The following is a 27,891-nucleotide window of genomic DNA, read 5'->3' on the forward strand; positions in this document are numbered from 1 at the left end:
ACCTTTCGAAAACACCAGATGGGCAGCGGCCTGCCCTGTGCCCAATCCACTATGTGCCTGCAATTTTTTTCCATCTATCACCTGCAAGATCACATTTGGTAACAATTTCATTGAAGAACCTTCAATCAGAATTTACCTCTAGAATAAATGTCTGTATGTGTGTCTCAAGCATAGCAGGGGTTTTTTCGCGAGAAGGAAAACCTCACGTCAACACTCACAGGGGCTGCCTTCTGGCCACAGGTGTGAACGCCCCTGAAAGCCACTGAGAATGTCCATGTGATGTGGAGTGTGCAGGTGTTTTTCAGAAACCCAGTTTAGCTTTGTTGTTTATCTTTATCCCTGAACTTAAACCCACGCCACAAGAGCTTGAAAGGATCTCAAATATTAGTTCTATCAAGTTCTCTTGGCTAGGATCTAGCACCCGTTTCATGCAGAGCTTACCTATCATCTAGACCAGAAGCGGCTCAAAAACAAAGTGCTCCTAACAACACGTTTCCTAACACAGTGCGAGGCAACATTTTTAAAGAGTACTTGAGAGTGAAGAAAAAGAAAAGGAACTTGGCAAGAAACAGAGAGCCTCCTTAAAGTGCTGTTGCCTTTCATTCGGGCCCCTGGATTAGCAGGGACGGAGGCTACAGTCCAAGGCTGCGACCCCAGGGCGCGCTGACCACAAGGACTGCCCGGAGTCTCGTGCAGGCTGGAGCAGGAGATATGAAGGCTCTCAGCATGAACTCTAGTCCCATCCAGAATGACCACCGGGCTGATGATAGCCTTCCCTCTCCCCATCTCTGAGGCCTTGTGGATGGCACAATGCCCACTGGGGACACAATCTGGAGATTAGTGAGAATAAAGAGGGAATACAAGGAACCTGCTTAATGCTCACTAACTTCGGGGACTAAAGGTCAGACTAATACATCTCCTGGGGATAACTGGTGACTTGTTCAGCTGAGTTATCTTCCATTAACAAAGAAAATACATTTTGTTTGACAAAAGTCTCTGGAATAAAACTGACATTAAGCCAGCTCTATTATAAAGGAAATATTTACCAAGTCTTTGGCTCAAGATTTCTCAAGTAAGTTCCACTCCTTGTCAATGATCCAGTGTAAACTGGTGTACAAAACTGACCCCTATTTTACTGCAAAACTACTGCAAAGAGTAAAGACTCAGAGTCAAAACGGCACCATACTGTTTTATTTCAACTCTCAAACAATGTAAGGAAATGACAACTTCTGACGATGAACCATGCAAGTAATAACAAAGGAACAGGAAAAATATTAACAACAAAAACAATTATTTAAAAGTATTTCACATTTCACAGCAATGCTTTGGCAGTACTGGCAAGTGTTTCTGGCCAACTGCTTCCCACGACAGGCGTCTGGAAGAACCCCATCTTCTCCCTGACAGTTTACACTCTGAGTCACTACACACCACACTGCTCCACTCGCCAGACTTTTGTAAACCTCATCTTAAAATATGTATCTGAGGATTGTGCGTTATCACAACAAAAACTAACGACAAAACAGTGTGGTAGAAAAGTAAACTCTAACATTTCCAGTAAGGCATCAGGGAATCACTGCTGGCTGGGCCCTTCATTTTACCAGTTTAAAGAAAAGGTTTGATTTACATTTCTCAGCAAACCCAATATTCAGAAGCTTAACCAGCAGACTCAAGTTAAAAGTTTAAAAGATAGTCCCTTTCCTTTTTTTTTTTTTCTTTTGGTAAATATTTCATATAAAACATGAAATCAAGTTCTACTTTAATAAAAAAAAAAACTGAGTATTTTTTATAGTAAAAATATATATGTTTATAACTCTCTTTTTAAAAAGACATTAAATAACAATACTTCAGAAGACTGGAGTTAACCCCCCACCCCACCCCCACCTCCACCACCAGCTCTCCCTCTGGCACAGGTACATTAAGGCAAAGGCTCCTGGAGAGGCATGTCCACCAAGGTGAACACACTCTGCTCCTGCAGGGTCAACAGAAAGGCTTCTCCCTCATGTTCACAGAGCCGTCCTGCATCCCGAAGTAGACTCTCTCAGCCATGTTAATGAAAAGGCCTGTGTCCACCACACCTGCAGGATGAAGGATGGATAAAAGCATTAAGTTTCAGCTTCCCAACTCCAGAGAGGCAAGGATCATATGCAACTGCTATGAGCAGTACAGGATCATATGCAACTGCTATGAGCAGTACAGGACAAAATGACAGGTCTGAAGTCTTTCCTCTCTCAGAACAATGAAGAGAGATTCAGATTATTTTTATTTCTTCCTGCAATCTCTTTCTCCCCTGCCCTCTTGGCTTTCTACTATACCCAAATGTGCCAACTTTTTTCCTGCCTCAGGGCCTTTGCTCATGCTCTTCTGCTTGATGGTCTACATCTTAGAGCATGTCCAAGGAGATAGTTCTTCTCTGTCCTTCAGATATCAGATGACAAGTCATCTCTTCAGAGATTCCATAACTATTCTAAGTAACCCCCACTCCTAGTTATTGTCCTTTTTTCTTTAAAATTGAAGTACAGTACCACACAGTGGTAAATGTAGTTTCCATCTGTCACCATATAAAGTTGCTACAATATAACTGACTATACTTCCTATTCCATACTTTTCATCTCCATGATGTACTTATTTTCTAACTATAACTTTAGACTTCTAAAACCCTTTCACCTATTTTGCCTATCCCCCTCTCCTCCCCTCAAGCAACCAACAGTCTGTTTCTGGTTGTTTTGTTTGTTCATTTGTCTTATTTTATAGATTGCACATGTAAGTGAAATTATATGGTATCTGTCTTTCCATGACTTACTTCACTTAGCATAATACCCTCTAGGTCCATCCACATTGTTGAAAATGGCTTGATCTCATTCTTTTTTATGGCTGAGTAAAATCCCATTGCACATATGTACCAAATCTTTATCCATTCATCTGTCAACAGACACTGATGCTGCTCCCCATCTTGGTTATTGCAAATAATGCTCCAATCAACACAGGTACATACATCTTTTCAAATTACTGTTTTCATTTTCTTTGGGTAAAATACCCAGCAGTGGAATTACTGGATCATACAATACTTTTTAATCTTTTGAGGAACCTCCATATGGTTTTCCACAGTAGTTACACCAATTTCCCTTCCCACCAACAGAGAATAAGGGTTCTCTTTTCCCCACATTCTCACCAACATTTCTTTTTGGATTTTTTTTTTAACAATTGTTATTTCTTATTTTTTTTATTCTAGTCATTCTGACAGGTATAAGGTGATATCTCTTTGTGGTTTTAAATTTGCTTTTCCCTGATGATTAGTGATGCTGATCAGCTTGTGATTTTAGCCATCATTATGTCTTCTCTGGAAAAAATGTCTATGGAGGTCCTCTGCCCAGTTTTTAATTATGTTATTGGTTTTTTGTGTTGAGTTGTAAGAGTTCTTTATATATTTTACATTTTAAGTCCTTATTGGATATAGCATTTGCAGATATGCTCTCCCATTCAGTAGGCTGCTTTTTTATTTTGCTGATGATTTCCTTCACTGTGCAAAAGCTTTTCAGTTTGATACAGTCCCAATAGTTTATTTTTGCTTTTCTTTCCTTGCCTGGGGAGAAGATCCAGAAAAAAATGTTCTTAAGCCAATATCTTTACTGCCTATTTTCTTTCAGGAGTTTCATGGCTTCAGGTCTCACACTTGGAACCCATTTTGAGTTTACTTTTGTGTGGTGTAAGAAAACTGGTCCAGTTTCGGTAAAGAATTAGAAGATGGCATAGAATTAGCAGGCTGAGACTACATCAGGTAGCAGAAGATCAGCTAGATGGCTTATCAATCCATTGCGAACATCTACAAATCCAACAGGAGACCGAAGAGAAGAACAGCAACAATTCTAGAAACAGAAAATCGACCACTTTCTGAAAGGTAGGACCAGCAGAGAAATGAATCCAAAGCAACGGGAAGATAGACCATGGCAGGAGGGGCCGACTCCTAACAAGCGACAGAGCAACAGAGCACAAAATCAGGACTTTTAAAAAGTCTGCTCCATTGAGGGACATCACTCCAGAGGCTAAACTGGGGTGAAGCCCACACGGAGTCAGCATGGCCCCAGGTCCCGCGGGGTCACAGAAGGATCGGGGGTGTCTGAGTGCTGCAGAGCTCGCATGTATTAGAGCGGGGAAGCCGGCCACAGAGACAGAGCTGAGGCGTGAGCTCTCAGCTCTGGGTTACCTTGAACCAGTCACAGGCTGGGGGAGCTCAGAGGGCAGCCAGAGGCCAGGGACACAGGTGATTGAGTGCTTTTCTCTGAGGGTGCACTGAGGAGTGGGGCCCCAAGCTTAGCTCCTCCAGGCCAGAGACTGGGAGGCCGCCATATTCACTCCCGGCCTCAGGAACTCTACGGAAAGCGTTCGGGGAACAAAAGCTCCCGAGAGTGAACCCAAGCAGGTTACTTAGCTGGGCCCCTGGTAAGGGCCCTGCAATTCCACCTGGGGCAAAGACACTTGAAAATCACTACAACAGGCCCCTCCCCCAGAAGATCAACAAGAAATCCAGCAAAGACCAAGTTCACATACCAAGGAGAACAGCAGAATCCTAGAGGAGGAGAAAGCAAAGCAGGGAATTCATGGCTTTCTCCCCACGCAGTTAATTCTAATCTTGCAGTTAATTTAATTTTTTTAATTTTATTTTTTTTATCTTCTAATTTTTTTTTAACTTTTACCCTTTCCTCTTTTAACATTTTTAACTAGTTTATCTTAACAATACCTTTCATTAAAAAAATTAATAATAGGGGCGCTTGAGTGGCTCAGTGGGTTAAAACCTCTGCCTTCGGCTCAGGTCGTGATCCCGGGGTCCTGGGATCGAGCCCCCCGTCGGGCTCTGTGCTCTGCAGGGAGCCTGCTTCCACCTCTCTCTCTCTGCCTGTCTCTGCTTACTTGTGATCTTTGTCAGGTAAATAAAAAAAATCTTTAAAAAAAAATAATAATGATGATCTTTTATGAACCTTCATTATTATAGTCATATTTTATCCTTCATTGTATCTAACTTTATTTTTTGTATACACACAGGGTTTTTTCTTCTAAAAAATTTGGGGTACAACTTCTAATAGATCAAAATATGCCCTAACTCTAGTTCCGGACTTGTTCAAGTCTCCAGCCCAAGCAAAATCTCCCCACTTTCTTTTTCTTTATTCTCCCAACCAACTAACTTTATCAACTCCTTTTTTCGAAATTAAAAAAAAAATTTTTTTTTCATCTTTATAGGAATATTCCATCCCTTCATTGTGTTTACCCTTATATATGTTTTTCATTCTTTATATTTTTGGGAGGTAGTTTCTTCTAAGAGACCAAAATACTCCCAAAATTAAGTGGGTGACCCTGTTCTACTCACCAGTCCAACATATATTTTTTTTTCTTTTTTATATTTTTAAAAAAAAAAAATTTTTTTTTTAATTTTTTTTTCTGAACTTCTTTTTATCCCCTTTCTCCCCTCCATGATTTGGGATCTCTTCTGATTTGGCTAAAGCACATTTTCCTGGGGTCTTTGCCACCCTTTTAGTATTTTATTTGCTCCTTTATATATTCTTATCTGGACAAAATGACAAGGTGGAAAAACTCACCACAAAAGAAAAAGAACAAGAGGCAATACCAAAGGCTAGGGACCTAATCAATATGGACATTGGTAATATGTCAGATCTAGAGTTCAGAATGACGATTCTCAGGGTTCTAGCCATGCTCAAAAAAGGCATGGAAGATATTAGAGAAACCATCTCTGGAAAGATAAAAGCCCTTTCTGGAGAATAAAAGAACTAAAATCTAACCAAGTTGAAATAAAAAAAATTATTAATGAGGTGCAATCAAAAATGGAGGCTCTCACTGCTAGGATAAATGAGGCAGAAGAAAGAATTAGTGATATAGAAGACCACATGACAGAGAATAAAGAAGCTGAGTAAAAGAGAGACAAACAAATACTGGACCATGAGGGGAGAATTTGAGAGATAAGTGACACCATAAGATGAAACAACATTAGAATAATTGGGATCCCAGAAGAAGAAAGAGAGAGGGGAGCAGAAGGTATATTGGAGAGAATTATTGTAGAGAATTTCCCTAATGTGGCAAAGGGAACAAGCATCAAAATCCAGGAGGCGCAGAGAAACCCCCTCAAAATCAGTAAGAATAGGTCCACAACGCATCACCTAAGAGGAAAATTTACAAGTCTTAGCAACAAAGAGAAAATCCTGAAAGCAACCCGGGAAAAGAAGTCTGTAACATACAAGGGTAAAAATATTAGACTGGCAGCAGACTTATCCACAGAGATATGGCAGGCCAGAAAGAACTGGCATGATATATTCAGAGCACCAAATGAGAAAAATAAGCAGCCAAGAATACTATATCCAGCTAGGCTATCATTGAAAACAGGAGAGAGAAAAAGGTTCTAGGACAAACAAAAACTGAAAGAATTTGCAAACACCAAACCAGCTCTACAGGAAATATGGAAAGGGGTCTTCTAAGCAAAGAGAGACCCTAAAAGTAGTAGATCAGAAAGGAACAGACAATATACAGTAACAGTCACCTTACAGGCAATACAATGGCACTAAACTCCTATCTCTCAATAGTTACCCTGAATGTTAATGGGCTAAATGCCCCAATCAAAAGACATAGGGTATCAGAATGGATAAAAAAACAAAACCCATCAATACGCTGCCTACAAGAAACTTATTTTAGAACCAAAGACACCTCCAGATTTAAAGTGAGGGGGTGGAAAACAATTTACCATGCTAATGGACATCGGAAGAAGGCTGGGGTGGCAATCCTTGTATCAGATCAATTAGACTTTAAGCCAAAGACTATAACAAGAGATGAGGAAGGACACTATATCATACTCAAAGGGTCTGTACAATAAGAAGATCTAATAATTTTAAATACCTATGCCCCTAACATGGGAGCAGCCAACTATATAAACAATAACAAAATCAAAGAAATACATCAACAATAATATAATAATAGTAGGGGACTTTAAAACTCCCCTCACTGAAATGGACAGATCTTCCAAGCAAAAGATCAACAAGGAAATAAAGGCCTTAAATGACACACTGGACCAGATGGACATCACAGATATATTCAGAACATTTCATCCCAAAGCAAAAGAATACACATTTTTCTCTAGTGCACATGGAACATTCTCCAGAATAGATCACATCCTGGGTCACAAATCAGGTCTCAACCAGTATCAAAAGATTTGGATCATTCCCTGCATATTTTCAGACCACAATGCTCTGAAGCTAGAACTCAATCACAAGAGGAAATTTGGAAAGAACCCAAATACATGGAAACTAAACAGCATACGTCTGAAGAATAAATGGGTCAACCAAGAAATTAAGGAAGAACTGAAAAAATTCATGGAAACAAATGATAATGAAAACACAACTGTTCAAAATCTTTGGGACACAGCAAAGGCAGTCCTGAGAGGAAAATATATAGCGGTACAAGCCCTTCTCAAGGAACAAGAAAGGTCTCAAATACACAACCTAACCCTACACCTAAAGGAGCTAGAGAAAGAACAACAAAGAAAGCCTAAACCCAGCACAAGAAGAGAAATCATAGAGATCAGAGCAGAAATCGATGAAATAGAAACCAAAAAAATAGAACAAATCAATGAAACTAGGAGCTGGTTCTTTGAAAGAATTAATAAGATTGATAAACTCCTGGCCAGACTTATCAAAAAGAAAAGAGAAAGGACCCAAATAAATAAAATCACCATGAATGAAAGAGGAGAGATCACAACCAACACCAAAGAAATACAAACAGTTATAAGAACATATTATGAACAACTCTATGGCAACAAATTTGATAATCTCGAAGAAATGGATGCATTCCTGGAGACATATAAACTACCACAACTGAACCAGGAAGAAACAGAAAACCTGAACAGACCTATAACCAGTAAGGAGATTGAAACAGTCATCAAAAATCTCCAAAAAGGGACGCCTGGGTGGCTCAGTGGGTTAAGCCTCTGCCTTCGGCTCAGGTCATGATCTCAGGGTCGTGGGATCGAGTCCCACATCGGGCTCTCTGCTCAGCAGGGAGCCTGCTTCCTCCTCTCTCTACCTCTCTGTCTGTCAAATAAACAAATAAAATCTTTGAAAAAAAAAAAATCTCCAAACAAACAGCAGCCCAGGGCCAGATGGCTTCCCAGGGGAATTCTACCAAACATTTAAAGAAGAATTAATATCTAGTCTCCTGTAACTGTTCCAAAAAATAGAAATGGAAGGAAAACTTCCAAACTCATTTTATGAGGCCAGCATCACCTTGATCCCAAAACCTGACAAGGATCCCATCAAAAAAGAGAATTACAGATCAATATCCTTGAGGAACACAGATGCAAAAATTCTCACCAAAATACTAGCCAATAGGATCCAATAATACATTTAAAAGATTATTCACCATGACCAAGTGGGATTTATTCCAGGGCTGCAAGGTTGGTTCAACACCTGCAAATCAATCAATGTGATACAATACATTAATAAAAGAAAGAACAAGAACCATATGATACTCTCAATAGATGCTGAAAAAGCATTGACTGGGGGCGCCTGGGTGGCTCAGTGGTTTGGGCTGCTGCCTTCGGCTCGGGTCATGATCTCAGGGTCCTGGGATCGAGCCCTGCGTTGGGCTCTCTGCTCAGCAGGGGGCCTGCTTCCTCCTCTCTCTCTGCCTGACTCTGCCTACTTGTGATCTCTGTCAAATAAATAAATAAAATCTTTAAAAAAAATTAAAAAAAAAACTCTTCAAAGTGTAGGGATAGAGGGCACATACCTCAATATCATCAAAGCCATCTATGAAAAACCCACCGCAAATATCATTCTCCATGGAGAAAAACCGAAAGCTTTTCTGCTAAGGTCAGGAACACGGCAGGGATGTCCATTATCACCACTGCTATTCAACATAGTACTAGAATTCCTAGCTTCAGCAATCAGATAACAAAAAGAAATTAAAGGCATCCAAACTGGCAAAGAAGTCAAATTATCACTTTTTGCAGATGATATGATACTACATGTGGAAAACCCAAAAGGCTCCACCCCAAAACTGCTAAAACTTGTACAGGAATTCAGTAAAGTGTCAGGATATAAAATCAATGCACAGAAATCAGTTGCATTTCTCTACACCAACAACAAGACAGAATAAAGAGAAATTAAGGAGTCGATCCCATTTACAGTTGCACCCAAAACCATAAGATACCTAGGAATAAACCTAACCAAAGAGGCAAAGAATCTATACTCAGAAAACTATAAAGTACTCATGAAAGAAATTGAGGAAGACACAAGGAAATGGAAAAACGTTCTATGCTCCTGTATCGGAAGAATAAATATTGTGAAAATGTCTATGCTACCTACAGCAGTCTACACATTTAATGCAATTCCTATCAAAATCCCATCCTTTTTTTTTTTTTTTTTCAAAGAAATGGAACAAATAATCCTAAAATTTACATGGAACCAGAAAAGACCTCGAAAGGCCAAAGGAATATTGAAAAAGAAAGCCAAAGTTGGTGGCATCACAATTCCAGACTTTAAGCTCTATTACAAAGCTGTCACATCAAGACATTATGGTACTGGCACAAAAACAGACATATAGATCAATGGAACAGAATAGAGAGCCCAGAAACAGACCCTCAACTCAATGGTCAACTAATCTTTGACAAAGCAGGAAAGAATGTCCAATGGAAAAATGACAGTCTGTTCAACAAATGATGTTGGGAAAATTGGACAGCCACATGCAAAAAAAGGAAACTGGATCATTTCCTTACACCACGCACGAAAACAGACTCAAAATGGACGAAGGACCTCAATGTGAGAAAGGAATCCATCAAAAACCTTGAGGAGAACACAGGCAGCAACCTCTTTGACCTCAGCCGCAGCAACATCTTCCTAGGAACAACGCCAAAGGCAAGGGAAGCAAGGGCAAAAATGAACTACTGGGATTTCATCAAGACCAAAAGCTTTTGCACAGCAAAGGAAACAGTTAACAAAACCAAAAGACAACTGACAGAATGGGAGAAGATATTTGCAAATGACATATCAGATAAAGGGCTAGTATCCAAAATCTGTAAAGAGCTTAGCATACCCAACACCCAAAGAACAAATAATCCAATCAAGAAATGGGCAGAGGACATGAACAGACATTTCTGCAAAGAAGACATCCAGATGGCCAACAGACACATGAAAAAGTGCTCCACATCACTCGGCATCAGGGAAATACAAATCAAAACCACAATGAGATATCACCTCACACCAGTCAGAATGGCTAAAATTAACAAGTCAGGAAATGACAGATGCTGGCGAGGATGCAGAGAAAGGGGAACCCTCCTACACTGCTGGTAGGAATGCAAGCTGGTGCAACCGCTCTGGAAAACAGCATGGAGGTTCCTCAAAAAGTTGAAAATAGAGTTACCCTATGACCCAGCAATTGCACTATTGGGTATTTACCCTAAACATACAAACTAGTGATCTGAAGGGGCATGTGCACCCAAATGTGCAATGTCCACAACAGCCAAACTATGGAAAGAACCTAGATGTCCAACAAAGGATGAATGGATAAAGAAGATGTGGTATATATACACAATGGAATACTATGCAACCATCAAAAGAAATGAAATCTTGCCATTTGCAATGGCTTAGCGAAATAAGTCAATCAGAGAAAGACAACTATCATATGATCTCCCTGATATGAGGAAGTGGAAATGCAACGTGGGGGGTTTGGGGAGTAGGAGAAGAATAAATGAAACAAGATGGGATTGGGAGGGAGACAAACCATAAGTGACTCAATCTCACAAAACAAACTGAGGGTTGCTTGGGGAGGGGGGCTGGGAGAGAGGGGTGGGGTTATGGACACTGGGGAGGGTACGTGCTATGGTCAGTGCTGTGAAGTGTATAAACCTGGTGATTCACAGACCTGTACTCCTAGGGATAAAAATACATTATATGTTTACAAAAAAATATAAAAAAATTAATTAAAAATTAAAAAAAAAACAAAAACAAAGAAAGTGGTCCAGTTTCATTCTTTTGCATGTAGCTGTCCAGTCATTCCAACACCATTTTAGAAAGGACTGTCTTTTCCCCATTGTATATTCTTGCCTTCTTTGTCGTAGGTTAACTGACCCATAGATGCATGAGTTTATTTCTAAACTTTCTTTTCTGTTCCACTGATTAATGTGACCACTTTTGTGACAGTACCATCCTGGTTTGATTATACAACTTTGTTGCATACCTTGAAATCTGGGATTGTGCTACCATCAGCCTTGTTCTTCTTTCTCAAGACTGCTCTGGCAATTTGCACACCTAGTTATCCTCAATCATACGACTGGCCTTAGAACTTTTCCCCCCAGAGTGTAAGAAGACATTTGCAATGCACAAATCCAACAGAAGACTTGCATCAAAATACATAAAAAATTCTCCAAATCAGTAAGACAGACAACCTAGCAGAAAAATGGACCAAAAACTTAAGAAGGTACTTTACAAAAGAGGCCGTGTAAAATGGCCAATAAACATTAGAAATGGTGCTCAGACTAATTAATGAAAAGAGAATGCAAATGAAAATGACAAGATACCACTACACACTCACCAGAATGAACACATAACGAAATCTGACTAGAGTGCGAAGACACTCCCACTCAGATAGTAGGAGTACACACTAGCAAAACCACTTTGGCAAAACCATCTGTTAGTACATCTTCTAAAGCTGAACAAATTCATACTGAACAATTCAGCAATTCTACTCCTGGGTATATATGCAAAAGGCAGGCACACATATGGTCATCAAAAGACATGTATACAAGAATGTTCATATTCATAGCAGCACTTTTCCTAACAGCTAAAAACTGGCAACACTCCAATGCCATCAAGAGTAAATGGCTATACAAACATCTTTCTTCAGACACATAAATATGATGGAATACTATCCAGTGATGCAAATTAACCACAACTGTAAGCAACATTTACTGAAAATATTTATATATACACAATACCACAATGATATAATACTGTTCAACTATCAGGAAAACAAGTCTGATAGATAAGTGTGTAGGGAAAATTGTTAGGAGAGGGGTAAACTGGTGCAATCAATGCAGGACAACTTAGCACCATCTGACAGGGGGAAAGGTGGGGGGAAAGAAGAGACTTTTCGCCCTTATTCTTATAATACTGAACAATGTCAATTAAAAAGAATTTTAAGGGATGCCTGGGTGGCTCAGTCAGTTGAGCATCTGCTCACATCATGATCCCAGCGCCCTGGGATCGAGTCTGCATCAGGACCCCTGCTCAGCTGGAGTCTTGTTTTCTTCTCCTTCTACCCCTCCCTTCTGCTCATGACCTCTCTCTCATGCTCACTCACTCTCAAATAAAAAAAAAATCTTAAAAAAAAAATTTAATTGAAACTTCGAAGATGGCTCCCAATATATAAAGAAATACAATCATCTATCACTGAGGGAAAGCCATGAAGCAGAGAAAGTTGCTGCTGAAACCTAAGTCCCCAGCACATCATTGCAGCTTCCCAAAAGAAGCACAGAGGCCACGAAAGACCCATCCATTCCAGCAGTTCTGTAATACGAGGTGACAGCTCCCCCTGATCCAAGGGAAGTCAAACCAGGTTCAGAAAAGGCTTCAGAAAAAGAGCAGAGATGAAAGGCAAGAGCTGAAGGTCTTACCTTAGAGCACCCCCTCTTTAGGTTACTGACCACCACCAGTAGTGGAAAGGGCAGAGGTGGCTCACTGTGAGCATGGGGCCCAGAATCCATGAGCTTTGGCCCTCCTACAGACACCCTGTGCTCTGGGTGGAACCCAGTAGAACATCCGAGGGAAGGAGTGACCAGCCAGGCACCAGTCCAGCTGACCTCTAAGTGCCCTCACATACATAAATATATGTGGAGCAAGGACAGGGCAACAGGGACAGACAGATTTTTCTTCCCTTCCCTGGATTTTGGCCCAGCCGTACCATAAGAGACCAAATCAGGAAAAGAAGAGAGAAAACAGGAGAGGCAATGAACCACACCAATGCTTCTGGTTAACATGATTTAACATTTAGCCTTTCTTTTTTCATTTTCTTTGGTTTAAATTCCTGAGATTCTCAACTATTCTAGGCTGTAGCTCCCACTTACTGAGGCAGAGGGCAAATATAGGTGAAACTTCCTCATAAGGGACCGCTCAATGTCTCAAAAAGCCAAGAAGGTCTAAGCAGGAGCAACAGAGCTACCTAGTGGGCACTGCAAGAAATCCACCTACAGAGGAACGGCGCCCACACAGATGAGCTACTTCCTTTTTTTTTTTTAGGTTTCACTGGTGAATTTTATTACAGTCCTAAAGAAGAAATGATGCCTATTTTTACACAAATGCTTCCAGGAAAATGAAGGAGATCAATATTACCCTAATACAAAAAATAGATATTACAGGAAAGGAAATGAGAGACACATATTTCTTATGACTACAGATGCACGTACTGTCTGTAATAAAATTTCAATGATCAAATTCAGCATTGTCTAAAATTATAATATTTAACAACTATGATGGTTAATTTTACATGTCAACTTAACTGGGCTGCTTCCTCTACAATCCCCTGGGTTTATCTGCATTATCATCAGGGGCAAATGCTCCCATCTTGCTAAGAGTGACCTCTACATCTTCTCTTCTTCTTGCCCTCTTGGTTCATTACTTCTTCCATTAAGTGAGGATACTAAATGAGAGAAAAAGCATAATTCAACTCCTCTTTTTTGCTTAAAGCTTCTGCTATGAGACTGTCAGTGGAAGACTAAACAGCAGACTAAAGGAAGGCTAAAAGAATTAGCTCCTTATTACAGGGCATATAGTCATACCTTTTTCATTCCCAAATAGCACAGATAACTTACAATCTAGCACATTTAATTAATGGTGACAATTCTATCTTTTCTTCCCAGGGATTTATTCATTCAACAAACAATACTATCCTTTCTTCCCAGGGATTTATTCATTCAACAAACAATACTATGCTTTCTTCCTAGGGATTTATTCATTCAACAAACACTCCTTTATGCACTAGGCATCATGTTAACTCATTTAATCCAAAAATCCTATGAAGTAGGCACTAGTATTAGCTTCTTTTACAGAAGAAGAAAGTGAGTCACGGAGACGTTAACTAACTGCACGAAGTTCACACTGACAGACTGAGGCTGGGTCAGGAACCTCACCCAGGCAGTCTGTTCCTGAACCTACTCTCAGCCACTACAATCTGCTCGACTGACCTTACCTGCCCCATTAGCCAGTCAGTCAGTTCTGTGCCCAATACTCTATACCATGGAATCTTCCCAGTCAGAATCTTGGTCTCTCAACACCATAAGACTGTTGTCTCTCACAACTGCTTCCTCAATACCTTAAGACTGATGTCTCTCACAACTGCTTCATCCATCTGACCCTCTGGCATGGGCTTTCAGTACCTCCTCCGGTCTGGACGCGTAACTCACCTCCACTGCCCACCAAGCCATACCCATGGACCCAGATCCCTGCTACGTGCATTAGAAGCTCTCCCACCCCAGTTGTTCATGCCATACCACCACCCCTCCTCAACCTGGCACCCGAAGAAGGACTGAAGGTTCAAGGTCTAGAGGCAGACAACTCAGGGCTCCCCTCTTGGCAACACAGCCCTTGGGCAAGTCGTTGCTCTATAACTATCTCATCCAACTGGCGAATCAAACGAGACATTTTTAAACATTTAGTCAGCGTCTAGATTACACTGTGCTAAGGCACAGGTCAAAAGCCACCTGTCCTCCATGAACTTTCCCACATTCCCCAAAGAAAGCAACCTAAGGGCACTGTAGACTCTTGGTACTTCTCTAGCAAATTCAGTGTACTCCATCTTCTTTGTAGGCATGGCTCTACGCACAGCTTCCCCAGGGTACACGTGACCTCTCCCTGAGGCTGCTTCCATGCTCTAGGGTGGGAGCTTTCCCTGTTAACATGTGGGGCAGCACCTGTAGGGCAGCACCTGTGGTACGTACCTGATGAGTATGGGCGAATGGAGTCATTTTTCCCCACTATTCAAGTAGAGAGCCCACAAAAATGAAAGAGCTAAGTCAAGTTTCTGGAAGGGAAGGCTCTATGCAGAGAGGGTAAGCTTTTTCAAGGCAAACCCCTCTGACACTCCATCTGCTCCAAGCCTATCCCAAATAAGTGACTTGTGAAATGCATAACCAATAAGCCCGCTAGGTAAGCAGTAACTATGGGGGTGGGAGGGAAACGATGCGGGAAGCAAAGGCACAATGTCAGGAACTCCAAGCACGGTACAAAGGTAATTTTTCTTTCCAACCAAGTTTTATAAAACCCACACCCATCATGCCTCCTATGGTCAGAGGCAGGGGACAGTTACAAGGTGCTTGGGTGTCTACACTCAACGAACCCCACTCACATCACCTGGGATCATTTTGATAGCTGTGTTCACTTCACTCCATTTGTGCACCCGATCAAACTTCCAGTCCAGGATAAAATTCCCATTATCCGTCACCACAGGACCCTGGAAGGTAAAATTTTCCACATTTACAGAGGATGTAGATACAGGCAGGCAGGAAAGTGAAGGGGACACCCAAAGACAAGTATCTTAATTGACCCGCTCTAGCCAGTACCCCTCACTCATGCTTTCTAGAAGGCAGTGCCATGAAGAAGTAATGAGCAGGAGCTTTGGCGTCGGAATTTGAGTCTTGAAGCCACATGCATACAGAGGAGGCTCAGAGAAGCCATTAAGCCCTGTGAGCCTCAGATTCCTCAACTCCACGAAGGGGTAAGGATTCATAATTGAAAGGCAGCTTGCATATAAACCATATGGGTAAGCATTCACCACAGTGAGGACTCACAGGAAGGGTTCGACAGTTCTTAGCTGCTGTTAGAATGAAAAACGACAGCAACAGAAGCCAACTATCCACGTGGTGCAACAGTCTCACCGCCTCTCACTGGGTGCCCAATAACGCAAAAGAAGACAGTGCTACTGTACCCATCACTCACACCAAAAGAGGAAGCAGAGATGTGTTCTGGGGTCCAAAAAGGAAAAAAGGCAGGGGGTAGTTTTAGATAATTAATCCAAAATTTCTAGAGCAGGAGAAGGCATTTGGGACCACAAATGTTGACAGAACACTATAGTCACAGGCAGGGAAACTAGGCCACTCCCACAGGCTGGAGGCAACACAGTGGGAGTTCACTGAAGGGCCCCAGGAAGGCAGGATGCTGGAGCTCTCATGTGGCGTCGCCCGGGTCTCGAGAGGGAACCACCCCCCCAACAGTCTCAAGGCTTTTCAGCTACAGAGGGGACCAGACTCAGAGCTCTGTACAACCACAAGGATTAGAACTGATTTTTCAAACATCAGAGAAACACCAGGAAAAAAAAAAAAAAATCAATATAAAAATGCATCAGGGTAGAGTTACAGATCATTTGTTTTGTCTTCTGTATCTTCCAAACTTGTTATACAGTTTTATCTAAAATTACACTTAGTTTTTAGGTTATTACTTTTGCTAGTTTGTTTATTTAAGTGTAGGAGGGGAAAAAAGCTGAAGAAAACATTTCCACTAAGTCTCTGGAGTGTATTCCTAAGGAGGGGTTCACATCCCCCAGGAAATTCTATTTCTTGTCCCATTCAATAAAAGAACAAAGTAAGAGGAGAAAAGGGAAATTATACCATGGAACCTGGAAAACTTCCTGCCCCGGGGCACTTCCCAAAGCCCATTTTTAGCTGCTGTGAAGCCTGCCAGTCCAGGGACCCAGAGAAAGAATCAATTCCCCCCACGTCTACAGAGAACAAGCACTGCATTAAGTGTAGTAATAGCTACATGAGTTTGAATATAGAAACTAATAAAGCTGGAGCACCTGGGTGGCTCAGGTTAAAGCCTCTGCCTTCAGCTCAGGTTGTGATCCCAGGGTCCTGGGATCGAGCCCCTCGTCAGGCTCTCTGCTCGGCGGGGAGCCTGCTTCCCTTCCTCTCTCTCTCTGCCTGCCTCTCTGCCTACTTGTGATCTCTGTCTGTCAAAAAAATAAAAAATAAAATCTTTAGGGGAAAAAAAAGAAACTAATAAAGCTAGTACTCTAAAAATGAACCAATAACCTGATTAAAATAAAAGCTGACTACCCAGGCTACATAAGAGAGGACCCTACTGAGGCAAAGAGGAGGACACTACACCAAGAACCTGGACCGCCCTTGAGAAACCTCCCTGGCCACTTACTGCCTTGTTGATGGCCATTCGAAGTTCAATCACGCCCCCAAACTTCTGGGTCACAGCTCGGCTCACTGGGACATAGGCCATTGGGATGACCTCGATAGGGATTCCCTTGTGCCACTGATCCCCAAGGTTCTTTGAATCTTTCCTGGGAAGAAAGTCAAAAAAATTAAATAAATAAGCCCAATGGTACATATAGATGAACACCAAATTCAGACATCACAAGCGGGCAAGGGCAGAGAACAGTGACAAACACACAGGGCTTCAAACATTTTCACTACGTTTTACTATGTAAGAAATAAGGTATTTGAAGCAAATACGACAAAAATGTTAAAACTGGGTATGACTGGCTTGTGGGTATACAGGTGTTTATTATTTATGTTCTTTCTACAACTGTAATATCTCATAAGTAAATACAATTTTTTTTTTTTTTTAATTCACAGGCTCAGCACCCAGCACAAGCGCCTTCTACCAGACTCCTTAAAGGAGGATCTGAGAGCCGGGTCAAGGACCACACACAACACAGGTCATGTGTGAGCCCAGAGGAAGCAGGACATGCTGAGTCACTGCCTGTGGGCAGGGCCTGTCCTTCCTCTCCAGCTCCCTCCAAGGATATGAGGACATGCTCTTGTCACCAGACTGACAAGCCATCTCCTCCTCCTGCCAATGGACACATAACATAGCAGTTTGTATCTGCAGCAGGAAAACAGAACAAAATCCTCCGAGACACTGCTCTCAGTCCCAGCCATCAGTCTCAGAGAGTCAGACAGCCCCTCCCTTTCTCTATTTCCTCCTCTATACAGGGATGAGGCTGGGGTCTGATCTACCTCCAGTGGACAGCTCAGGACACTCAACACTGTACCTGAAGTCAGCGATCACGATGAAGCGGCTGGCATAGCCAGCCACAATTTTCTCCTGGGTCAGGCAGCCTCTGGGGATAGGAAGAGGCAAATGAACACAGGCAGGACACAAACTCAATTTGAAAACTAAGGTCAGAGACAGTAAACCCAAATCCACTTACTGAGAAATTTAATCTGTACTTCTTAAAGGAGATCCCCAGTTCCACCATGCTGTGCAATGGACTGAACTGCATCCCTCCCGAACTTTGTATCAAAGCCCTAATTCCCAATGTGCTCTGGGAAAATGAGGCCTCTGAGGAAGTAATTATGGCTAAATGCAGTTATAAGGGGGTCCCTGGTCTGACAGGATCAGTGTCCTTAAGAAGAAAAAAGACACCAGAGCGCTCACTTGCTCTCTCTCCACGCTGAGGGCACAGTGACGAGGCAGCCAACTGGAGCCAGGAATCTCCAGAACCATTGAGAAACTGCTGCTGAAGCCACCTAGTCTACAGCATTTTGTTAAGGTAGCCTGAGCTAAGATGCTTTGCTTCTAGTCAATGGACTATGAAAACATGAGCCTGAGTCTGGGAAAAATGGTTCCCAATCAGGCCAGGTACACTCCTATCGAAGATGCATTTATGTTCAGGGAAGGTCAAATGAGCATGGCATGAATGGAGGGGTATGTAACAGGAGGAGGACAAGCCTTGAACAACCTGTCCCGTCCACTATTTGACAGACGGAACACACGATGACATTCAAACATATATTGTGTCATTACAGTCTGCTGGATTATGAGAACCAGCAGAGCAGGACTTTACTCTCTTCAACTCACCATTCCCTATCCACCAATCAACATTTAAGAAATACCCAATGTCCTCCAAATGAATGAATGAATATATAACTGCTCACAGAGGGTAAGAGCAGCTTTAAGGCAAAGATCACACACGAATGCCTACAGACCAAATACACTCACCCCAACAATGTATTTGGTCTGAGTCACACAGCTTTTAAAATTTGAATCAGCAGAGGAATGCAGATACAGAGAACCCATTAAGATGAATAATCTCACCAAAGAGACCCAGGTTCCCGGTCAGCAGACTGCTACTCACGACTAGAAATGCCAAGCTGGCTCTACAGCCATCGGCTATCTACTTCCTAGTAGAAAGACAAGCTCACATGGAGCACAGTGGCCATTTGTTTATTCTGCCTTCCACTCTGCTTTGCTGAGGATTAACCAGCAGTTAGTCTTTACCAAGAAAGTCCCCATGACACTCACCCACCGCCCTTGATGAGATTGAGATCGGCATCTACTTCATCAGCACCATCGATTGCGAGGTCAATCTGTGTTGGAGTTGGGGGAAGGGGAGGAAAGGTACAGAAACTATTAAGGCCTCTGTGTAAAGCTTGAACATGTAAAGACTCATCAGATGCTTAGCAGCCCTATTAGCGAGGTAGAGTTATTCCCATTTAAGCAATAAAAAAACGGGCTCTGAGAGGTTAAGCTATTCCACTAAGGTCACCGGGAAAGAAATATGGGGTTTGGAACCACACCTGGGTCCAGCTCTTACCCATAACATTACACTCCCTTTTCTCACTGATGGGCTTCTCTGTGGAGGAGCTAGAATTATTGAGTACACAATCCCAATGTGGGTGACATCGCCCCCAAGTACAGAAAAGATACACAGTACATCTATGGTATTAAAATTTCACTGAGGGGAGGGCAACAGAAAAAAGGTTAAGAAAACTGATTCAGAAATCTCCATACTGATATGACCAAGACGAAAGGCAGTTTTTGTTTGTTTTTTTAAAGATTTTATTTATTTATTTGATAGAGGGACAGCAAGAGAGAGAGAGAGAAAACACAAGCAGGGGGAGAGGGAGAAGCAGGCCTCCCACTGAGCAGGGAGCCCGACGCGGGGCTCAATCCTAGGACCCTGGGATCATGACCTGAGCCAAAGGCAGACACTTAATGACTGAGCAACCAAGGGGCCCCAGAAAGGAGTTCTGAGCAGACAGAGAAAACCCAATGAAGAGTTATAAAGCTGACACACATTTGATGTGATCTGCAATTGGAAAGTATCTGAGGCACCCCCACTGTGACCCCCCAAAGCATCTGTCTGGGCTCGCCCACTCCCACTGTTAGAAAATTCTACCATCAACCACAAGAGCAGTCAGGAACAACTGGGTTCATGACATGCATGCTGGGTTCATGCATCTTTCAAGATCCAAAAATCAAGGAAGCCCAAACTCTGCATGGACAATGTGGGAGCCTTAAGTATGGTTATTGAAAACAGCAGTATGAAAAAATCTCAGGGCACAAATCAGTTCAAGTTGTTTGACATGGCACAGGTATAAATAAAGTGTACCATGCTTCAGCTTCTCTGTGCTTCCTTCCTTTCACGGATCCTGCCGTTTGTCTGAAGAGAAAGCCTGCGCTGCTTCCCCCGACCCTGCACTAACCCCGAGGCCAGGCTACGGATGCCATGGCAACTCTCTGGGGCCTAGAAGGCTGCAACCTTCTTTGTGTGAGTTCAAGGCCCACCTTCCACCCAAACCACACTCCTTCCAGTGCTCAGCACTGCCTCACTCTGCTCTGGCTCTACAGAAATCCCCCAATAAGCCCCTCCCATGGTTCTTACTCACCCCCAGAGGCCCGCATGTTCCAGGACGACACAGGTGAGTGGACCAGGTTAGTACCGTCTCTGGAATGCTCTCTCCTGGCCTGGCCAGCCTGCCTTCACAGCTCTGCTCTTACCTCTCCCCACAAAACCCTTCTAAGCAGCACTGCTCCAGCGCCAGAGGCATCTGAATTCATATTCAGGCTCTACCAGTTACAGGGAGCGTGGCTTTGGCAAATGGCTTCCCCTCTCTGTTTCACACCTGTAAAATGGGATGATGATGGTATACGTCCTCAAGACTACTGGAGATTAAGTGGCTGACCACAGACCTAGCACCCAGCATAACACGCAGCGTACAGGAAGAGCTCTGCAGATACCAGCTAGGAGTACACTGCTCACCTTCAACCCCTCTAGTCTCCTCCCGATTACCCATGTGTTCAGCCATCTTTGCCGTAACATGTCACTGTAATCTGTTTTCAAAGGTCCATGGCTGCCTCACACGATTACTTCTCTTCTCCACTTAGTTGGTAAGCTCCGTGAGCTGGCTCACTCTTCTACTTCTATACAAGGACCACGGGAAGTTCTAAATCCACCCCTGGGTTTGTCTAATCCCCCTTCACGGCGCTCATACTGAGCTCTCAGGGTTAAACCACAAGGAATGTACTGGAAACTAACAACCTCTCCTCTCGTGACCTTAGCCAAATTTAATATTCAAAACCCCAGGAGAAATGGGATGTATGACTCACTGACCTTTCCCCTAGATTCAACAAGATATCCCAGAGCCCCCACACAAGTGACAGCCATGAAAAAGGAGACATAAAACACAGCAGTCCCTCTCTCCCTTACCTCTGGGTGTCGGTCCAGGTCACTGAGAGTTAAGCCATACTGCAAAATGAGCTGACGGGCCTGTGGAGAACAAGAAAAAAAAAAAAAACGCCCATAATCATTTACTCTAAGCACGTGGCAAAGATTCTCAGCATTCCTCTGGATCTAAGTGTTTGACCTGGAGTCCTGACCAAGGCTCCCTCCCAAATCCAACTAGAATCACTAAGAGGTAGGAGCTATAGCTCCGTGAATGGCAAACTAAGTTAATTTCATCCTGGAAACCAGAAGGAGGCAAAGAGCATAGAGTGAGACTCCCAGTGCCAGGCTAAGAATTCCTTCTCCGTGACCTGTTATTTAAGACAATGAATGCCATGGACTCCTAAAGCTAATGGTAATACAGTATTTAAAAAAAAAAAGCAAAAACAAAACATTCCTAAAATAAAAACTAAATTGATACAGAGCGATTTCCAGGCTATCATGAAGAAAAATAAGCAAAAGAATCTATACAGAGCAGAGGATACCAAAGGCAGGATGTCCCCAAACAGCTAAGGAAGGAACTCAGCAAATTGCGAACACCACACTCGGAAAGACTTAGGATTTACTTTAGAGACATGCCTCATAATATTAACCTTTCAGAGGAGCTGACAAAATGGGAGAAGTGTGTGGTTACCAACACCACATGGCCCTGAGAGGACTGACAGCTGGAATAAATAAATATACCTTGTACCAACCAAATCCAAGTTGATAAGGATCTAGATTCATGTCACTGCCTACAAAACACAGAGGACTCAAAGGATGGAAAACTTTCTTTCAAAGGCATGTCTTTTTTTTTTTTTTTTCAAGATTTTTATTTATTTGTCAGAGAGAGAGAAAGAGAGCAAGCAGGCACAAGTAGGGAGAGCAGCAGGTGGAGGGAGAAGCAGGATCCCCACTGAGCAAGGAGCCCCATGCAGCAGGACCCTAGGATCATGACCTGGGCTGAACGCAGATGCTTAATGGACTGAGCCATTCAATAGTCCCCCAAAGGTGTGTCTTAAAATATTTTCTGTCATATATAAAAAATGGAGATGAATGAAAGGTCAATGAAGATGACCAATGTTGATCTTCAATTCCCAAATCCTAAGATTCTAAGGAAAAAACCACAAATATCCTGGAATTTGCAATATATGGGCATTGTGATCCAGATTCAAACTATAAAAAATACTTTTAAAGGATAAGAGAACAGGGAAAATTTGAACCATGGTTTCATTTGTTTTTATGTTACCAAAGATTGTTAAATTTTTTGGTATTACTGAGATATTTAAAAACCTCCCTATTTTTCAAAGAGACATAATGAAAAATGTATAATCAAATTATGACTGGGATTTGTTTCAAAATAACCAAGACAGAGGACAATGGGGTACAGATGGAAACAAAATTGGCCATGAACTGATGGTTACTGAAACTGGGTGATGGGTACTTGGAAGTTCATTATGTTATTCTTCATCCTTTCTGAACTGTGAAAACTTCCATATAAAAAGCTGAAATAAAATGTTGACTAAAAACAGAAAAATTTTTTTAAAATGTGATTTTATCCTTACTAAAGAGAAATATACAATGACGGGGAAAAACAGTAAAAATGGTATTACGGGGTGCCTGGATGGCTCAGTTGGTTAAGCGTCTACCCTAAGCTCAGGTCATGATCCCGGGATCCTGGGATGGAGTCCCTCATGGCATCATCATCAGGCTCTCTGCTCACCGGGGAATCTACTTCTCCCTCCCTTTCTGCCCCGCCCCCCATTCATGCATGCACCTGTGTGTGCTCACTCTCCCCCTCTCTCAAACAAATAAACCCTTAAAAAAAAAATGGCACTGCAGAACTATGAAAATAGAACTATGTCTACTTTCCTCAAAAGTAGTACTGGAGAAACCATCCTAATTCCATACCAAACAATGGGAATATCTGGAAGGCAGCCTCTAACGTGACCTTCCCCATCTCTTGGTATTCATGCCTTTCGATAATCCCTGTCCACAAAGTCCCAGGATTGCTGAGTGTAACCAATGGCACACAGCAGAGGTGATGCAAGATACTTCTGAGATTACTTTATAAAGAAGGCCATGGGGTAGGTAAGGGTGGCATGTTCTAGCAAGATCCTTCCCTCCTACCCTCCCTCTTCCCTCTGTCTCTTTTCTTATCACATGCCAGGGGAAACTAGCGGCCATGTCCCGGAGACACCCACAGAGCTCCCTACTGAACAGCCTGTGAAAAATGAGGGCCTGCAAGACCCACATGACTGAACTTAGAAGTGACTCCTTGAACCACAGCTGGATCTTGAGATGACCACAGCCCTGGCCAACAGCTTAACTGTGACCTCCGCAGAGACCCACCCAGCTAAACCCACTCCAGATTCCTGACCCTTGGAAGCTATGAGATAATAAACATTGCTTGTTTTAAGTTGCTAAATTTGGGGGTAATGTGTTCCATAGCAACACATATTGAATACAGATGGTGTCAGAAAAATGATACTAACTGCACACAGTTCAATGAGCGAGTCTACCACACAAATAAAACTGTGTGATGTACCACAATTTCCAATTAATTTAATGTACTTTAAAAACAACACTAAACCACATTCAGATATAATACATAAGAACTGGATATCAGCATTCCTAAGGAAAATATCCTGTATAAACTGACCATTTTAATTTAACACCTCCTAAGGTCAAAGACTGCCTGTACCACTGAACAGTGTTACTGTTTCATGAGGATGTCTCATTTGTCCATCTAGACCGTAATCAGAGTAGGAGAGAGCACACTTTATAAACTCTTGTTACCTTACAACAGTCAACATCATTTGAGGCAATAGTTGGGTAAATAACCAATTGTTCTGAATTAGTTCTAGAAAGAGTCACCTAGTACAAACCACTGTTTAAAGGAACAAATGGACACTCCAGTAAGTTAGCCACAGAGTGAAGACCAGAAATACAGTCTCCTGCCTTCCTGCCCTGTCTAGGGGCTAAAAAGGGAATTAGAAGAAAAGAAAAACAGAGGGATTGGTCAAAGGACAAGAAGCAGAGAAGACAGGCCCATTAATAAATGAAACTGAAGTCATCTTATATAGTAACACGTTATTAACAGCAACAATTTTAAAAGGAGTTCTTTGAGATCTTGGCCTTCCTCCTCTACCTGAAATAGTGTGCCTTCTCCCAAACCCCTGCCCCACATGGACAACTCAAACGTCATCCTTTCCAGGAAGTCCTCCCCAATTCCCTGAGCAGGGAGGTAGGCTTTCCTTCCTCAAAAAGGCATATTATCTAGGGGTGCCTGGGTGGCTCAGGTCATGATCTCAGGGTCCTGGGATGGAGCCCCGCATCCGGCCCTCTGCTTGGCAGGGAGCCTGCTTCCTCCTCTCTCTCTCTCTGCCTGTCTCTCTGCCTACTTGTGATCTGTCAAATAAATAAATAAAATCTTTGAAAATAAAAAAATTTTAAGAAGGAATATTATTTCTACTTTTCTACCATATATTTGTAAATAGACACATACAAGTGTATGTCTTATTTACATTAATTATTTACATTAATTCATAATTCATTATGTATTGTGTATAATTCATAAAGCATTAATTCATCCCACAAACACACACAGACTGCCTAAGAGCCAGATACCACACTGGACACTGGAAACGATGAATAACACCTGCCATGCACAGGACGGACCCTCATCCCTGTAATTAACAGTCAGTATACCCTCAATGATCACTATGTCCAACTGAATTCTGCCTCCTCACCAGCACCAGGAGCCAACCCATCCCATTTCCTGTCCAAAGCCTGGTACATGCAAAGAGCCCAGTAGGTAAGTGCTGTCTATGTTGTATAGCTGGGAGGCCCTGTCCCAACTTCTGCGAGCCCTGGGGCTCTCATCTTCCCAGACAATAAGCAATACAAGAACTTGGGGAGCCTGGGTGGCTCAGATGGCCAAGAGTCTACCTTCAGCTCAGGTCATAATCTCCAGGTCCTGGGATTGAGTCCCATGTCAGACTCCCAGCTCAGCTAACGGGGTGGGGGGCGGGGGAGGCAATGCATGCACAGGAGGGATGGGGTCTGCTTCTCCCTCTGCCCCTCCCCCCACTCATGCTTGCTCTGTCTCTGTCTCAAATGAATAAATCTTAAAACAACAACAACAACAACAACAACACCACAAGGGCAGCATCTGCCTTTGCTTTAAACAATCTGCATTCTCACCCACAATGTAAAGAACCCTGACATTGACCTCAAGATCTATCAGGGACTCCCCACAGGACCCCTGTGAGTGGCCCTGCACACACAGAGAAGCCAGAGTCACAAACGGCACGAGCTTCATTTTTCCTGTTATGGGTTGAACTGTGTTGAAAAAACAAAACAAAACAGGTTGGAGTCCTAACTCCCAGTACTTCAGAATATGACCTTTTTTTGGAGACAGGGTCTTCACAGATGTAATCAAGTTAAAACAAAGTAATTGGGCTGAGCCCTAATCCAGTATGACCCGTGTCTGGAGAAGGAGAAATCTGGACCAGACAGACAGCACAGGAAGGCCGTATGGACATGAAGGGAAGGATAAGGAAAAGGCACCTACAAGTCAAGCAATGCCAAAGACAGCCAGGAAACCACCAGAAGCCAAGAGAAAGGCACACCACAGAGTCCCCTTCATCTTGCACTTGAGCTCAGACTCCTTGATCTCGGACTGCTGGCCTTCAGAACTGAGAGTAAATTTCTGGTTTTTAAGCCACATTCAGTCTGTGGTACCTTGTTATGGCAGTGCTAGGAAACCAATATGCTAACTTCAACACAACAGTCCAATTGTGGGGGTATCAAGCCAAAACTGGCTCAGTGAGCACAAATGCAGACACACGTGCTTAACTAAGATTACCATCTGCTGGATACCAGACACTCTTGAGCTCACAAGGTTAGAGGTGTCCTGAGGGTGCACAGCAAACACCCCTGTCTGCCTCTCCCAGCTCTTGAAAGTGCAGGGAGCAGTAAAGCTAATGACTAGCTTGTGCTCTTAGAAAAGAGACAGGAACCAGTGCCTTGTCATTGCAATACCACAGCTGGACCCCCAGAAGCCTCTGGTGACTAAGGACAGCGGCATGTGACAGACCAGCAGTCCTGTTATTCATACAATTCACAATAAAACCTGAAAGCTTATCTTTTCCCTTCTATCGTCTAACTGAGGTGCATTACAGGCTGACCATGAAAAACGAGCACTGTTTTTGGCTTTCAGACCAGACGAGAGCCGGCTTTTAAATGTGGTTTTTTGGGTTTTTTTTTTTTTTTTTTTTTACTGTCCTTTTTCAAAAACTTTCAACTTTAAAGGAAAAATCTACCCAAAAAATCCTTTAAATCCCTATAAGGTTTACTTGTCTGAAAGGTAGAGCCTCAAATATTTTGACTTCTCCAATCATTTCAGGAGCTTGCATCTAGCCAAATTTAACACAAAATAAGTGTGGGTATGTGGGGAAAACACACACAACAAAACAGTAACTCTGAACAAGTGAATTTTTAAAAGCCCTTTAAACTGTGAATGACTTCACTCAATCTACTGAACTGGCCAGCACTTTCCAGTCTGGATACAATGCTTTCACTTACCACCATAAAATGCAGGTGGGCTAGGAGGATGTTATTTTAAAAACACAGAACCAAAAATAGCAATGTGAATACCTGTCTTTGGCTCAGCTCTTTCCCAAAACCTAAAACCCTACTAAAGGAAACTTTCCAAAACACATAAACAAAAAGAGGAGAAAATTATAGCAAACTTTTAAAAGCGGACCACTGATGAACAATGAATGGTAACTGGCAAAATGAGAGAGACAAATCCAAAGGCAGTACTGCAGGAAGCGAAGAAGACACCAAATAAAGAAGCACAGAAAGAAGTTCCTGAAAGATTCAGGGCCACGTGGCACTGGGAACTTCAGGAAGCAGACGTGAAAGTACAAGTAAAGGAGGGCACACTGGTTAAAAGGGTACTGAGGAACCTGCTCTCCATCTTTCTCCACTACTCCTAAAGCAGCACACTGATTCTCTGGAGAAGGTAGGGGATTAACATGCACTTATAGTTATGAGCAATAAATAATACAGAGAATTGATCAATCACTATAATGTACACCTGAAAGTAATATAAAACTGTTATATTAACTGGAATTAAATTTTATAAAAAATAATTTTTAATTATTTTTAAAAAAAGAGAGCAACTATATATTAATTGTCATGATTCTATGGACTGACTGGGAAATCTCTGGAGTGGGCTGGCAGGTGGAGAATGACTTGCCTCACATGCCTGGAGCTGCTTGACCTCTCATCCTCTAGGACAGCAGCCTGGGCGTGTTCACATGGTGGAGTAATGGTTTCAGCAGCAAGATGGGCCAACCCCACCACAAAAGCACTTTTCAATTCTCTGTTGGCATTCCATCT

The 27,891-nt window shown here is 42.4% G+C and overlaps 1 protein-coding gene across 1 annotated transcript in view; it reads right to left on the minus strand.

The window, feature by feature from the left end:
- Window positions 1–1,169: 1,169 nt before the first annotated feature.
- RPIA (ribose 5-phosphate isomerase A) overlaps window positions 1,170–27,891 on the minus strand; it is a 38,133-nt gene continuing 11,411 nt past the window's right edge. Inside the window, exons 4-9 of the mRNA XM_082743448.1 lie at window positions 21,487–21,546; window positions 19,299–19,363; window positions 18,046–18,114; window positions 17,190–17,331; window positions 15,396–15,495; window positions 1,170–2,075 (exon numbers count right to left, since the gene is read on the minus strand). Of these exons, the coding sequence (XP_082599574.1) occupies window positions 1,978–2,075; window positions 15,396–15,495; window positions 17,190–17,331; window positions 18,046–18,114; window positions 19,299–19,363; window positions 21,487–21,546 (534 nt within the window). The 3' untranslated portion in view covers window positions 1,170–1,977. The remainder of the gene's footprint in view (window positions 2,076–15,395; window positions 15,496–17,189; window positions 17,332–18,045; window positions 18,115–19,298; window positions 19,364–21,486; window positions 21,547–27,891) is intronic.

This window comes from Mustela nivalis, assembly GCF_964662115.1.
Source record: "Mustela nivalis genome assembly, chromosome: 8".
NCBI classification, from domain to species: Eukaryota; Metazoa; Chordata; class Mammalia; order Carnivora; family Mustelidae; genus Mustela; species Mustela nivalis.